Raw genomic sequence first — 15,982 nt, 5'->3', positions numbered from 1 at the left:
AAACGGTTCCTTCTTTCTTTCGAACTGTCGATTCAGGCAGCAGGACCCATTTTCTTCCAGTAATCTTGCCTAAAGCGTTGCTTACCCAGCCGATAAAAATAATCCCAGTTTCGCACGCAGTATTACTTGTAGACTATAGTGACGAGGCATTCTTTATGGAAGGATCTGCATATGAGAGTTTTCTTGATCTCTGTATGTAGGTTCAGCAACAACCACAGCAACAACAGGGTGGTATCGGGGGTGTTGAGGGTGGCTGTGGAGGCAGCATAGCGATGCCCACTCAGCTGATGGCTCACCTCCACCCCACTCACACCCACAATCTTCACAACCAGGTATATTATACCCGTGTTAGAGTGTAACCCTTCTCCTCAACCTTTTAGCCCTGTTGCTTGCCTGTAAACTGTTTTATCGCGGTTCGTCTATCTAACAAAGGTTTTTCATTTCTTCAAATTATATTGTCGTTCTAAAAAGCAATTACGTACCATATTGTGTCCGAGATAGTAAGAGTTGATTTAGAAAAATCCTGGAATATACTTAGAAGCTACAAGTTTGTCTGTATGAGCATTATTTGTTTAATGTTTTGTCCAAATCCATGCAAGCTTCCTCATGTTCGTCGTTCATAATCGTAGGATTGAAAAACTCAAATTGCAGTACAAAATATGATTTTTGTATAGGTACAGTGTTCACAAATCAGTCATTTTTATACGTTATGCTGATTTTTGTAAATAACGTAATTGAAGTATTCAAAAAATGAATGATTCACGTTGTGTAGTAGTATTTCTACTAGTTCTACAGTCCGTCGCATAGGAGTAACACTGCTCTCGCCGATGATGGTAAACCCGAATGAAACTTTCTACTATGCGTTAGAAATGCTACCGAGCAAATTCGAATAACACAAGTAGCTAAGATACCAATATTTAGAAACAAGGTTTCATAAATAGAACGTTGAAAATGCTGAGACTCATGTTTTTCATCTGATTCTAATGTTTTGGACTCTTTTTCTTCGTCGATCAGGTCCCTTTATATTGTTTGAAAAATATTCAGGAGATCTCGCATTACGGTGAGATTTAGTTGAATAAGTATGGTTGAAACGCTCGAATATAATTTTTGACAAACATCAGTCATACCCTGCTTACACAAATCTATTTTGATCCCCGGAGATATCTATGGTGGACGAACTAAGCCTTAAAACATTAAAATCAGATCGAAAAACCAGAGAGTAAGAGCTTTTCGAATGTTCTGATTATAAAACCTTTTCTTCAATTGCAGATATCTAAGCTCTTGTTATTTAAATTTGCTCCGAATCATTTCTACTACACAGTAGAGAAGTTGTTTCATTACCATTATTGGTACAAATAACACTGTTGGAGATTTGTTGAGTGGATTAATTTTTTTTTTTTTTCATAACTTTTGTTTCAAACAGAATGCGTCCCATCGATGCTTAAGAGTAATGTAGTGTAGTGAAAAGCAGAAGGCTTTAAACAAAAAGATGTTGAGTCAACAATGCGCTCAATGAAAATCAGTAACCATAATTTCATTCAAATGAAATACATTTGGTATGGTTTTTTCAGTGCAAATTGAAAATACATGTGTGGTAAATTTGTTTATTTTTATTAAGCTCCTTATTTTAAAGTTCTTTGCAAAGCTAAAACCTCGTAAATGCATTCGAGTGGTCGAAAAACGAGTTAAATTTTACTATATAATATCTATTTTATTTCTATATACATGTCGAAGTGTACAAGTCCTTGTCAAGAACTGGTGTAGAAAGGAAAATGTTCAACAAAAACCGAATCAAAATCGTTCGAAGTCACCAAGCCTAATAAAAAAGAAAGACAGTTTAATTGACAAATTGAAGATTTTTTTATTTTAGTTTTTCAATACAGTGACTAATGTATGCTGTTAGAGTTATAAAGATGTTCCCACTACTGTTGATGGGTAAATATTTTCTAATTTTACATTTTTGATATTTTTGTGTAACATTGATGGCGGACCTTAGTCAGACCAAAATTGGGCTCAAAATTGGATTTTTTTAGTTGATTGAACAAGAAAAAATCAGCATAGCTGATTATTCATTTATTATATGGGCGACAAAAATATGGTACTTTTAAATTGATACGCAATGTATTCCTATACACTTAAAGTCGTTAACGTTTGCGGAGGAAATTCTAAAACCTTTAAAAGTATGATATTATCTAGTTATGAAGAACAATTATAATTTTTTCCCACCTCATTACACGCAGCAATACATATTTCGATCTGAAGTTCGTCCTGATCTAGAAATATTTCAGGACTTTGTATGAATGCTTAGTTTCTTTGTACCTACCAATTATGTACTTCTAAGTGATAAAGATATGTATGAAGGCTTGACTTGCCAGTTGAAATAATTATCAACATCTTCCAATATCAATTTTATAGTTTCAGGTTATTAAATACTTTGAGTGTGTCGTTGTGACTCGTAACTTGACTCGACTAGCAATTGGCACTTGATTTCTAATACCACTATGTCAATTAAAACCAAGCAATATGTGATTCCATTTTGATTATATTTGTGTAGCTAACAATAATCAGAATGTCTTAAAGTTTTTTTTTAGAAATAAAGTGACTAAAAAAAAAATCAAATAGTACTTTTCAAAGTTTTTCAAACTCTTTGAAATGACCTAAACCAGAAAAAATGACTCGCAAAAAACGATTTTCTTCGTACTAGTGTAAATCCAACATTTGTTCAAGAATTTTTTTTAACTTCGGATGCTGATTAGAAACACAAGTACAGTATTAAAATTAGGAAATAGACAAAATAAATGGCGACTAAAACTTGTCAGGGTTGCTTACACGGCCTCTTGTTCTAGGTTCTTTTTTTTTCCTTTTTCTATTTCGTTTTATTTAGTAAATTGAAGCATAATTTGGTGAAGTTAAAATTAAACTAACAACCTGAACTGTGGCGATTGTACTGATACAATTTTGAATATCATTGTTAAACAGGCACCGCAACAAAACCTTCCTGAACAGATGGATCCTGAACTGGCCAGGCTGCATAGAGAAGGAGCTTGCCCATTTTTCGCTGCTGCACAAAAGGCTAAAGCCTTAGCTACAGATGAGAAAATTTTGAAGCTAGAAGATGGAACGCAAATACCTATTGATGATGTTGCTGAAATATTCGAATCCTTTAGCCTAGATGACGTTGCAAATGGTGAGTGAAAGTCTCGTTTCTTATTCTTGAAAAAATTGCCATTTTTCTGATGTAATTACAAAATTGATAATCTTGTTAATTTCTGTAATCAATAGCGGCGGAGGATCAAGAGAAGATGAAGCTTGAAGCGACTAGCAAAGAGATTCATCAACAGTTGCAACAACAGCAGCAACACCAACCTGGTCAAATGATGCAACAAGCTATTAGCCCACCTCACACTACCAGAGAATATTTTGCAGTCCCCGTACCGTCGGGACCATCGGTTTCTTTACCAACGCTGCCATCGCTTCAAGTAACAAGCACAGGTGTACAAATCCAAGCAGATATATCAGCAGGATTACAATTAACTGGTACGCAGCCCCTACAATATCGAATGCTAAACGATCGACTGAGCGGTTTTCAAGCAGGCCTTCAAGCCGGTATGCAAATGATCGCTGATGATGCTTTTCAGTCTCAACTACTTCTACAGTCGTCTCAATCGTGTAAGCATTAATTGTGCATAAAAGTTGTACATATTTTATGGATTCCATACTATTTCTTTATTTCTCGGTTTTACTTTTATTCTATAACGTAAACTCAGGGTCGTCATACTTTTGGAAAATTTTGATATCTAAGCAAATTGAGAGAATTTAACGGGGTGTGATATATAAGTAGGAAAATTGGGTAAAGGTAAGCAATTTCGGAAGTGTCTTAAAAAGTTCTCTCAGAATTTTATACAGTCAATATCTTCTAATCTTATATATCCACGAGGTGAAAAATTTCATTTCGAGGATACAAATTTCACGGGTCCTGCCCCCGTCTCCACCCGTTGTGACGATACTTATTCAGCAATTTCTATGTTCAAACGAAGTAAAAATTTGCACGTTCTCAGACAATAGGTAGGTATTTAAAAGCATTTAAAGCATAAATTTATATTCTTACATTGTTTTTGGGTGGAAAAAATTAATCATCCTGTGTCATTAAATGTATTCATTACTGAAATGGCAATTGGAAAAATGGAACTGTCAACATCTTCTTTGTCTAACCAAAGAGCATGGTTGTAATTCTTAATCTAACAGAGTTTTACATTATTTATTAATTTTTAATGGCAAACAATTTCAAATGAAAAGAATCATTTAAGTTTAAAATAAATCAGATTTTTTTTATGAATTCTCAGCCAAGCAAAAACATAAATTATTAAAATTTTGCAAAGTTTGCAGAAAAAATTACATGCAAAAAAAAAGTCCCACTCCAGTAGCTTCAAATTTGTAAATAAAATATTGTTTCATTTTCAAACCTTAATGTCGGACATGCTGAATCTGAAATAAGCTGTTATTTAATTCTGAGAGAGTCTTGCAGCGATACTGACTTCATTTACGGTATCTTGCCAATTTAAAATCGCTGGTTTTTCTCGATTCTTCTGAATAATGAAAAAACTATGTCAAGATAGAAGAATTTTAAATTGTTTTCAAATATTAGAAATAAAGTATGGATTTCCTTTAGCAAAAATGGGAGAAAGTTGGCGAATTGGAAAGCAAACTACCACCTAACTCTATGTATACCAAACTTTGTCATATATCTTTGAAATGGTATTCACGAATTTCTCCCATGAAATATTTTTGTTGAAAAATTATTCCTTTATCTTATTTCTTTTTTTTTTATATTATTAACACAGGGATTCGTTTTAGTAAACACCTAATGTTTTTTATTATAGCATTTCCTACGCAAACATTGCCACCCGCCACTGTCGCTAGCGCCGTAGTAGATAGCCTACCTCAATCTCCGAACAGCTATACACAGTCCACAGCTTGTAGCACTCATCACGTACAAGTAGCGACGCAAACTCAGGCACCAGCTGCTTCTGCAACGTTGGCCACCACCGCTAATGAGAAGAAACAGGCATGCACTGTTACTGGAAACACCGCTATCACCGGAAAGGGCAAGAAGGCTCGATACCCGCTTCTTAATCAGCAACAATCCTGTCAACAACAAACTGCTACTCCTCCGGTACAACAACAAGGAGCTAACTTCCCTGCACAAAGCTATCAGCTTGATCCTGCAGCAGGTTTGTTTTGTATACAAGTACAATATCGCTTTCTGCCAGGAATTTTATCGACTTATGGTATATCAATACAGTTTCTCGTCCCCTTTGAAATCTCCGATTCATTTCTTCTGCGTATTATCCATAATGCGTTTGTTATATTTTACTTTGTTTTATTTTATTATCTTTCTTTCAATTTGGTATTTACAGTTGCAGGTCAGTACACGACTGGTGTACCAACGGTTGGCAGTTACGCACCGAATCAAGTACCTCCTGCTCCATTCTCTTGTATGGATGTTGATTCTGAAACAGACAGCAATCATGACACTGCCCTGACATTAGCTTGTGCTGGTGGACATGAAGAACTTGTCGAATTACTTTTGAGCCGTGGCGCAGATATCGGTAAGTACATACAACTTCGACTCGGTCGGTTAACTTGACTCATAAATTGACCCAGGCAAAGATCCCGTTTTTGCGGTTTCTTTTGTTAATTTGAAAATATATCACATTTAAAAATTATGCCTTACTTGAGTCTTGTGCGTAAATAAAAAGTTTGAATTGTACGCATATAATGTCACAAAGGCTCCCGTCATTTTTATGCGATAAACTCAGCTGCCGGTTAACAATGCTTGAAAATATAGTAGCCACAACGTATTTTGGGACAATCAAGTTCAAACTTATCAATTTCCAATCTTTTTTGCAATCGGACAGTCGGTTTCTAAACGTTATTCGATATGAATGACTGTATTCGATCCTGAAGTATTGATTATCTATGGGAAATTTTGGCATTAATTAATGCCGCTTCTTCCCTATTGCAGTATAGAATTAGTTGTTGCTAAACCAGCGGTTCTATCTTTGCAGAACATAGAGATAAAAAAGGTTTCACACCACTGATATTGGCTGCGACTGCTGGGCATGAGAAGGTAGTGGAGATCCTATTGAATCATGGCGCAGATATCGAGGCTCAATCGGAACGCACCAAGGATACTCCCCTTTCTCTAGCGTGTAGCGGAGGAAGGTACGAAGTGGTCGAGTTACTGCTGAACCGATCTGCCAACAAAGAGCATCGCAATGTCTCCGACTACACGCCGCTTAGTCTGGCAGCTTCAGGAGGCTATGTCAATATTATCAAACTTTTGCTTAGCCATGGAGCGGAAATTAATTCCCGAACTGGGTCTAAGCTGGGCATTTCCCCTCTAATGCTTGCTGCCATGAATGGACATACGGGTAATTCACTTTTTTTTTTACACAATGCTATTTTTGATACTGCCATTGTATAAAAGAGCGTTAAAAATTTTTATCAACTTCCTAATTTTTAGCTGCGGTAAAGCTACTGCTGGATATGGGTAGTGATATCAACGCTCAGATTGAGACGAATCGTAACACTGCATTGACCCTTGCTTGCTTCCAAGGAAGACACGAGGTTGTTAGTCTTCTGCTTGATCGTAAAGCCAATGTAGAGCATCGAGCAAAGGTAATCTTTAATACGTGCAAGCATAATTATTACTAATGCTATCACTTTTACTCTATGCTCCAATGTATTCGGTTGATGATTCATGGTGAATGTTTCAAAAGGATATTTCGACCATTTACCAACACGCGAAAAAAAGATTTTAGCCAACAATTGGGTTTGGTTACTAAATCGAAGTATGAAATTGATCGTGGATGGAACTGTTCGAGGAATCTTTGTAAAGCCTTTTCTGTTGATGGAAATGATTTCGTTTTTCTTAAGGAAACTACCATCGATATAAACTTACCTATTTGATTGTTAAAATTTTTATTCCACGTAATAGTAGTGTCATATTGAGACATTTTTGTAGACGTTGCGTATTCACATGATAATCGGATTTTTCTAGTGGAAGGTTTACTCACTTGTGGAGTCTGTTTGCTTAAATAAGGAAGAAAAGAACATACCTAATAAAAGAATATTCATTGGGGTTCCTGGAATTTTATATTCTTTCTTATAATTGACTCATGAATAATTATCATATGCAAGTAACATTTAAGCTTGAATAAACATGTTCCATACAATAAGTCCATTACCAATAACTTGACGTTTCCTGTTTAATACTCTCAGTGCGCACAAATTTCAGTCTCCTACACTTAGACCAATATTGCACACTGTGTCCAAGTGCAGGAAATAGGCAATGCTATTCGCAATCAAGCAACGTTTAACTTCACCCTGCAGTTACATATTTAAAAAAGTCTATTCTCGTAAAAAAAAAAAAAATTTGAAAAAAATCTATATATACAAAGTATATACGATGACACGAGTTTCATTCTAATCGGTTTCTAGTCACTTGGTTCAAATACCCCTCCCCCCCAAAAATAAAAAAGAAAAATGCTTTAAAAATTCCGTATAGTTTGTTTAATTACACTGAAAAATGACTGACTTTATTCACATTCACGTGTTACCTACATATCTTATGAGACCATTTTTTATCTTCAGCTCGTGAATTGGTAAAAGTCTGATATGCACAGTCGTTATAATTTACAGATGATGAATTTTCCATCTATTATGAAATATATTACTGCCGTCAAAAATATAACTCGAAAGATTTTGGAAATTTAGAGATCTTTACGAATAAAATGAGCTATCATTCATCAGAATCAGATGAATGGTCTAATCTTGTGATTACTTCAATGTTGTTAATATAACAAAGTGTTTCTAATTAAATATCGGTAATTTGAAAGTATTTCTCTGCATCACAACGACTTTTCTAGTCAGATGTAACTAGATTAAGCCTCAGTGACAATTTTAAAATCTATTTTATTATGTTTTCGTAGTAAAATTTTTTTTGACCTGACGGTATATCCCATGCATCCTTAAAATGAACTATCTAAGCTAATCTGCGAGAAAAATGATTCTGAAAAGAATATCTGTATGGATTACGATTCATTTGATAATTATATTTAGACGGGATTGACACCGTTGATGGAGGCTGCCAGTGGCGGATATGTAGAAGTAGGACGAGTTCTACTCACTAAAGGTGCGGATGTAAATGCTACTCCAGTACCTTCTTCGCGAGATACTGCACTCACTATTGCAGCTGACAAGGGTCACTGCCGATTTGTAGAATTATTACTCTCTCGGTAAGTGAAAATGTCAGATTTTACAGAATACCATTGTCTGTTATGAACAATTATAAATTTTAATTCCCTCTTAAGGAAGAGGATGCGATTTCAATTAGTCAAATGCAAATTGAAAATTACATTGATTTTTTTTTAAAGAGATTTATAATCTTATTTACATTTGTTGTACTAACTATAATTATGCTTATATTCGACAAAGTATGTCGTACATATTGATAGAAATGTGATTTGTTTTTTACTTTGTTCTTATTGAAAAACACGAATGTAATTGATCGTAAATTGTAATCAGGCAGTGTTTTATTAGGTAAAATATTTCACACTTTGTTACAAACTATGGAGCTCAGAATGTGATTAAAGTAATTATTAAACGATAATTGTATTGTCTTCAGAGGGACGCAAGTGGAAGTTAAAAATAAGAAAGGTAACAGTCCTTTGTGGCTTGCGGCGAATGGCGGTCATCTCAATGTTGTTGATCTACTTCATCATGCGGGTGCAGACATTGATTCGCAGGATAACCGAAAGGTGAGCCACCTAAAATACCTGACTGTTTTCCGGCACTGCAGACGTACTTTCTTGATCAAAATCGTTACTTGTGAACGTGATTTCAGGTATCTTGTCTGATGGCAGCATTTCGTAAAGGTCATATAAAAGTGGTGAAGTGGATGGTAAATCATGTAACTCAATTCCCAAGTGATCAGGAGATGACAAGGTATATAGCAACCGTCAGTGACAAAGAGCTGTTAGAGAAATGTCAAGAATGCGTAAAAATAATCCGAGCTGCCAAGGAGACACAGGCTGCGAAGGCGAACAAAAATGCAACTATACTATTGGAAGAGCTGGACATGGAGAAAACCAGAGAGGAGTCGAAAAAAGCAGCTGCTGCGCGCAGACGCGAGCGAAAGAAGAAAAAGAAACTTGAAAAAAAAGAGGAGAAACGAAAACTTCATGAAGAGAATAAGAAAAACGAAACAATTTACGAAGACAAAGAAGATGGTAGTAAAAAATCCGGAGATGAAGAAGGAGATAGAGGTGATGACAGCGAAAGGGAGGGTGGGGATAATTGCGAGAGGATGGAACACGTACCTTCTCCGGTGACCAAAAGTCCTGAAGATCCTGATAAAGAGGAAGGGGACAGCGGTATTGATGCCAATAGCCAAGGTAGCTGTAGCAGCAACGATGTCAACGCCAGGGAGAAGAAGAAGGATAAGAAAAAGAAGAAAAGTAGTAGCCCGAGCAATAACGAAAAAGAATTGTCGCCTCACAGATCCCAAAAGGCACTTTTAGCTCCTAGTTCGAATATACCCCAAAATGCAATCACGCCAACAAAATCGCAGACTAGTAACTTTGACAAGTAAGTCAATCATTTCTCACAGCTTGAATCAACATTTTTATCATCAATTTTACTCTACTTCTATTCGCTACGTTTTCAAAGAGGTTTGGTTCTGTTTTCGAATTGCTGTCACAGTTGATGCAGAGACTTTAGTAAAGGCCTGTATGGGTCGATGTGACTTTATCACAAAGGTTCACCTCTCAATCTATTCAGTTGCTTACAACTTTTGCAATTATCATTTTTAACAAAAATGAAAAATACGATCTATTCTTTTCATCATGCACGTGAAGATCAGAAATTTTTATACTTCAATCTTTTGAGTTACAATGATCACAGAGGCAAGAAAGTTGGATCGATCATTGTTGAGTTTTCTCTGTTATGTCATTTCTTATTTTTTCACCGGCTTAGATTTGTCCTGTTACATCTAATCAAAAAACTTGGGAGAAACGTGTGTAATGTAAAAAACTAATTTTACTCTAAAACGAAAATATTTTCTTTTGCAGAAGAGTATCGTCAAGTGATATTGGTGGAATGCCTAGTACTTCTCCATCTGTGTCCAATACAAGGGCAGCCACCGCAGCGGCGGTTAGTTCAAGCGAGCGAAAACTCAAAGGGCAACTTGTATTCGAGTCATCAAGGCATCCAGCCGATAGGGAAGATTTCGAAGCCACTGGTAACGAGACGTACATGCCGGGCAAGGGGAAAAAGTCTTACAGTATTCAATATGATAGTGACAGTCTCAATACCTCTACCAAGTCTAATAATTCTACCAGCCCAAAGCAGGGCGGGAAACGGGATGAAGGCTGGAAAGAGGTTGTTCGAAAGTAAGCCCAAGATTGTTATAAATATATGATATGCTAGTCCTTGGTCCACGAAAGTGACTATTTATTTCTTTTACGTGAACTTGAATCAGAAAAAGACTTTTGTAAGCCAGACATTGTCTATTGATGTGGCTTTCTATTGAACATATTGGATTATTCTATAACCTTACGACCTGGTTATAGCAAAATATTTTGTGTTCTTCTATTTCGTTTTTGTTAATTACTATAATACGGTCACTTTTAATTCACAGGGGGCAATCTGATGACTCTGGAAGATTTATGAACTCACCTTTCCGATCGAAGAAGGTCTCTGTCCCTTTGAATGCCATTAGTAGGGTAATCGGTAGAGGAGGTAGTAACATAAACGCCATTCGAGGTGCAACTGGAGCGCACATCGAAGTCGAGAAGCAGAGTAAAGGCCAGGGTGAAAGAATTATAACAATAAAGTAAGTAAATTATCTGTGAAATTTTTGATAAAGGAACTTAGATATAGTTTGGAATATTTATAATATTGTGTTATGAGATTTTGATTATGAAAAATTATTAAATGTTAGTTGCATGAGAACTGCGGAAAGCATCAAACAAACGTCTAAAGACGGATGCTTTGCAAGTTGAATGTCCTTTGAATTTTTAAAATCTTTGAAAGACCTAGTATCATTTCAAATCTTTATTTCAGAGGATCATCGGACGCTACGAGGCAAGCACATACGCTGATAGCTGCATTAATCAAGGACCCCGACGTTGACATACTGCAGATGCTGCCAAAATCGAAGCTCACTGTTGTCACTTCCTCGTCTTGGGATAAAACCATTCCTGCGCTCGCAGTGAGTTATTTATTTTTTCACAATGTACCAAATTTTTAATTTTTTTTTTTTTAATTTCTCTTTTTCTTTTCTATTCATTTTGGAGTTGTAGAAGGACCGGGTGGAGACGATTCGAAATTTTTGGGATAGTTTTGCATGAATATAAATACGATAGTCACCGACAAAATTGTCCGCACAGGGATAATTATTCATAAGTTTTATTTTTTTATAGGCTACTAAAACAAAAGTAGGACCAACAAATAAACCTCCTAGTTTGGTTTGCAACGTTGGAGGATCTCAGATAAACAAACCTGGCTATATGCCAGGAGTAGCATCTGTTGGTCAATTGATACCAACCCTTCGATCATCGTCTACTGTGAAAATTACTGGAGCCTTTCCTGCTTCCATACCGCGAGCAACTGCACCCAGACTAGTCGCAGCAGGTACGAAACAAATGATATGCTTGAATTCGTAAGTTCAGTTTGGTCAAATCCTTGGAGTTCAAGATTGATAAAAAGATGATTTTCGTATTCTAAAAATAGAATTTGATCATTTTGAAAAAACGAGATGATGAGATATTCTTTTCGGCGTTTTTCAATTCGTTATGTTTTTTTTTTTTTTTTTAATCTCAATCGGTCTTTCCGTCCTGCAGTGGTTAATTACAAAGAAATTTCGAATAAAACTTCACGGAGAAAATACCTATATGCAAATTTTGAAAAAATTAAGCTTTTCGAAAATTCGTAGCAGCTTTGTAATTTCGATACTAAAATTTAGTTTTATTTTCGGGAAATTCGAGGATATTTTGACGTGTTGATACAAAAGCTGTTTCAGATTGCGGCCAAACCTGTTAGTTAATGTAGTATTGCAATGTAAAATAGAACAATAGCTTTTCAACTCTTCCTAGGTTTTTCAGCCTAGTTATATGAATTATTAATTTCACTTCATTATTGATAAAAATAAAAATTTGAAATTCCTCAAATTAGAAACGTAAAAAAAAAAAAATCGTGACTAGAGACATTGTTTTCATTCATTATTTGGAAACTATTTTGTTTTGTAGCTGAAAAACGAGCACAAGCCGTTGCGGCGGCTCAATTAGCTTCGTCGACTAATACAAAGACAACAATGTCATATACAAGCGCAATTATGACTGCAGGGAGAGCAACAAAGATCGTAACAACAAGTACAACGCAAACATTCGCCGCAAAACTATCGGAAATCACTGCCTCGGCACATACATCTTCTACAATTATGCCATCGTTGCAATCCATTGCACATAAACAAAAACCATCCCAAGCAGCTACTGGAATCACGGTGATGTCGTCAACGGCACCGACGACGCCACAGACATCTCCGCAACAAACTTTACCGAGCACATCGCCGAAACACTGCCGACCACTGCCTACGCTTTCCGCGCCGCCGACAATGCCATCCCATTATCCAGGAAAAATTGCTTTTTCACCTGGTTCCAACGGGTCTCTGCCTTCCATGGGTCCAGGGACGTCAAGCGGGCCAGAGAACACCGTTGCTTCAACCTCGGCAAGCTCTGTACGAGTGACGCCCTCACCTCCGTCGGTGACGCAACCATCGACAATGCAACAACCGCAACAACAACCCCAACAGCAACAGCAGCAGCAGCAACAATTGCGCAGTTCCACCCCGATCGCACCTTCCATGCAAGAACAGCAGCAGCAATCGTCCAACACACCTCTAGAGTATTCGTTGTTCAACGACACCTTTACTAAAGTCACTCAGCAATCCATGTGGGGAGGCCGAGAGAACGAATCCCAGAAAGGAATGAACTTCGCAACTGTAGCTGGTGGCGGCGTGACTGTCAACACTTCCGGTTCATCCAACAATAAATTTATCGACAGCATTCCTCCTCAGGTTAGTATTGAATATTTAACCAAATTCAAATTGATAGAAATTTGTGATCATTGTCCAAAATGGTTGTTCACTAATTAAAAACCCCTGCAATATCTTCAACACGGTCCTTTGTTGTTTAGTTTAGTCAACTTTGATGGGGTGAAATTCCTCAACCAAGGGGATCAATACAATCGATCCAGAATTTTGTCAATTCAGTTCATCAGAGAATTTAATCTCCAAGTTGACTGACCATTACCACTACTTGAAATTTTTTCGAGCCCTTGTTAACCACGTAATATTTTTAATTTGGCTGTTGGTCAGAGGATAATTGTTTTCGGCCCTCTAATTTCTACCTCAATTTATAAACAAATGAGAATAAAAAAGCTGACGAACTTTCAAATCTTGCAAAAAACGATTCGTTTTTTTTAGAACTTAGGATCCATCTTTTGGAATATGTGTTGCATTGTTTTTCCATACACAGGATATCGCCATGTTGGTGGGTAAGAAATATTATAACAATTTTCATTTGGCATTCCAGGTGGATGCGTCCAAAGCTCCAGGATACAGAGGCACAACTGTCTGTTCGCCGGTGTCCAGCAAATCAAGTGGAGGTGGCAACAGCACCTCGGGGAGTAGCATCGGAAGTGGAGTGTCACCCTCGGCAGTACACAACCCCATCCAACCGCCGAGCATCGTTCAGTACCAATCATCGAATTATAACGAAGCACAGCTCCCTTCGAAAGCACCTGGCAGTCTGGCGGTCGCGCGTCCGGTCATGCCTCAGCAAAATATTGAAATGGGAGGCGGTATGACGCAATTCAACAGGCCAGTTTTTCAAGGTGACATGAACTCAAGGAACAATGCGCCTCACCAGCCGCAGCACGTTATGCCATCAGCTTCGCAGCCAACTCTAGACGTTGGAATATTCAAGGGAAACAATGCCGGGTTCGAGCATCCTAACGTGAACTCGAACTTATTGAAAATGGTGCCGAACAACGAGGCGCAACCTGGTCACCCAATGATGCCTTTTCACCCTCACATACAGAGCTTCGCGCAGACGATGCCACAGTCCGCATCGGTAAATACCACGGTCAGCATGTCAAGGCTGAACCCTAGAGCGCCGGATTTTTCAAGCTCTCTCCATATCAGCAACAAACCACAAGTACCAATGTTCAATGCCGGTGCCGGAATTCATCCGAACATGTTCGCCACGGTACCCGCGCCACCTCCGTCAGCCCTGCAGTCCACAAACTTGGCGATGCTTGGTAATTATCCTTTGGGAAAATATCAAACCCAGTCAAGGGGAACCCCGAACGCAAATATATCGACAAACGGTCAAACCCGGTGGCCTTTTGCGCCGCCGCAGCACAACAGCTATCCTCCCCATCAGGACCCGATGATGGGTCAAATAGGATTCTCCAATCACTTGGCAAATATGGGTGGTCAGCCTGGAGGTATCGACTTGATAACGGGCCTTGAGAACGGAGGTTCACCGGCGATGTCTCCGTCCTCGCCTGCCCAGGTACAGCAGGAAATGAATCAAATGAAAATCGAAGATCGCAAGGTGCCACGGCCAATTGGTACTGAAAGAGCGTGGAAGAACTATACGACGGGTATGGGACCGGGGGGTGATGCAGATTCTATGAACTGGATGCTTAATAATGAAAAATTAGTTGGATCTTGGGCTAGTCTTACTCCAGGAATGGACAGAAATCAAATGTTTCGCTCAAATACTGCATACAATCGTATGTCCAACGTTGACGTCGAACTTCATCAAATGATGGAATCCACTTTCCAGGTATGCCTTACTCTAATTCAATTTGATTAAAATAATATTGCAGTACCCTTGAAATAACGAATTCCCTACACCCGATTGAACTGTTTAAAGCCAAAGAATTTGATGCACCGCAAAAACAAAAACAAATATCACTATAAATTTAAACCAGCGATTAGGTTTTTGTGAATCTGACATTAACGATGAATGGGACCCACAACCTGAATCAAAAGTTGAATATAAATAAAAATTCTTTTAAAGACATACAATAACTTTATTTGCACCAGTTATGGTCTTATATTCTCTTTTTCTAAGTTTCGATTCGGACTGTGCTACGTTCCATTCAATCTTATAGATTTCAGTATCAATTCTCTCGTCGTTGTACGTAGTAAAAGTGGTAATCGAATTTTGAGCCCTGTTTTTTTGTTGTTTTTTGGCAAAAATATTAGAAGCACACATTCGGCTGATCACCATTGGGGGTGATATTTGATGTAATGAAAAGGTTTCTAGCTGCCTCGGATTGTCTTGAAATACTTGATAATACCTTGCAATCAATCAATTCTTTGTTAGGGGCTCTTGATAAACCACGCAGCTAGTTGAAAGAGGAATTGTGGTGGGTGGGGTGGGGGTGGGAGGGGGGCAGTTTTAGTCTGCAATACATGGTTTTCTAATTGATTCATTTTAATTCATATTTCTGCGTGTAACATTAATGTCATGAAAAAGCTGAGAACAAATTTTTTCCTGTTATTAATGTTTTGCATGTGTGGCTAGTCTCGCCATTTGTTCCTTTGAATGGCTTAGAATAATGAAAATTTTACAAAAACTACTAGTTCAATCATTTTTTAATGTATAAAGTTATATTTTCCGAGCCTCTTTCCTCTCTGGGAGGGGCGGGGGGTGATAACCACCGCAGACTATATAGGGGAGACAGGTGCAAAAATCTCCAAAATAGAGCTACGCAGTTTATGAACAGCCCCTTATTAGAAGTTTTTCCCAATTTTGTGAGATAGAATGCCACACGGTGCACTATCTTGCTAAGAAGTCACATACATAAATTGGTTAGATCTGGTCGCAAGTAAAAAAATAACTGG

The 15,982-nt window shown here is 37.6% G+C and overlaps 1 protein-coding gene across 1 annotated transcript in view; it reads left to right on the top strand.

Annotated features, from left to right (window-relative positions):
- The window catches only part of LOC124408170 (ankyrin repeat and KH domain-containing protein 1-like), a 35,779-nt gene that overhangs the window by 18,822 nt on the left and 975 nt on the right, over positions 1-15,982 (top strand). Inside the window, exons 11-26 of the mRNA XM_046884910.1 lie at positions 201-332; positions 2,980-3,187; positions 3,283-3,669; positions 4,881-5,231; positions 5,418-5,609; positions 6,069-6,434; positions 6,527-6,681; positions 8,125-8,300; positions 8,690-8,822; positions 8,909-9,651; positions 10,134-10,454; positions 10,703-10,897; positions 11,128-11,275; positions 11,487-11,697; positions 12,312-13,138; positions 13,656-14,915. Coding sequence (XP_046740866.1) covers positions 201-332; positions 2,980-3,187; positions 3,283-3,669; positions 4,881-5,231; positions 5,418-5,609; positions 6,069-6,434; positions 6,527-6,681; positions 8,125-8,300; positions 8,690-8,822; positions 8,909-9,651; positions 10,134-10,454; positions 10,703-10,897; positions 11,128-11,275; positions 11,487-11,697; positions 12,312-13,138; positions 13,656-14,915 — 5,805 coding nt within the window. The remainder of the gene's footprint in view (positions 1-200; positions 333-2,979; positions 3,188-3,282; positions 3,670-4,880; positions 5,232-5,417; positions 5,610-6,068; positions 6,435-6,526; positions 6,682-8,124; positions 8,301-8,689; positions 8,823-8,908; positions 9,652-10,133; positions 10,455-10,702; positions 10,898-11,127; positions 11,276-11,486; positions 11,698-12,311; positions 13,139-13,655; positions 14,916-15,982) is intronic.

This window comes from Diprion similis, chromosome 7 (assembly GCF_021155765.1).
Source record: "Diprion similis isolate iyDipSimi1 chromosome 7, iyDipSimi1.1, whole genome shotgun sequence".
Taxonomy (NCBI): Eukaryota; Metazoa; Arthropoda; class Insecta; order Hymenoptera; family Diprionidae; genus Diprion; species Diprion similis.
Note: the sequence above shows the minus strand (reverse complement) of the source record. Positions and strands in the feature narration are given on the sequence as shown.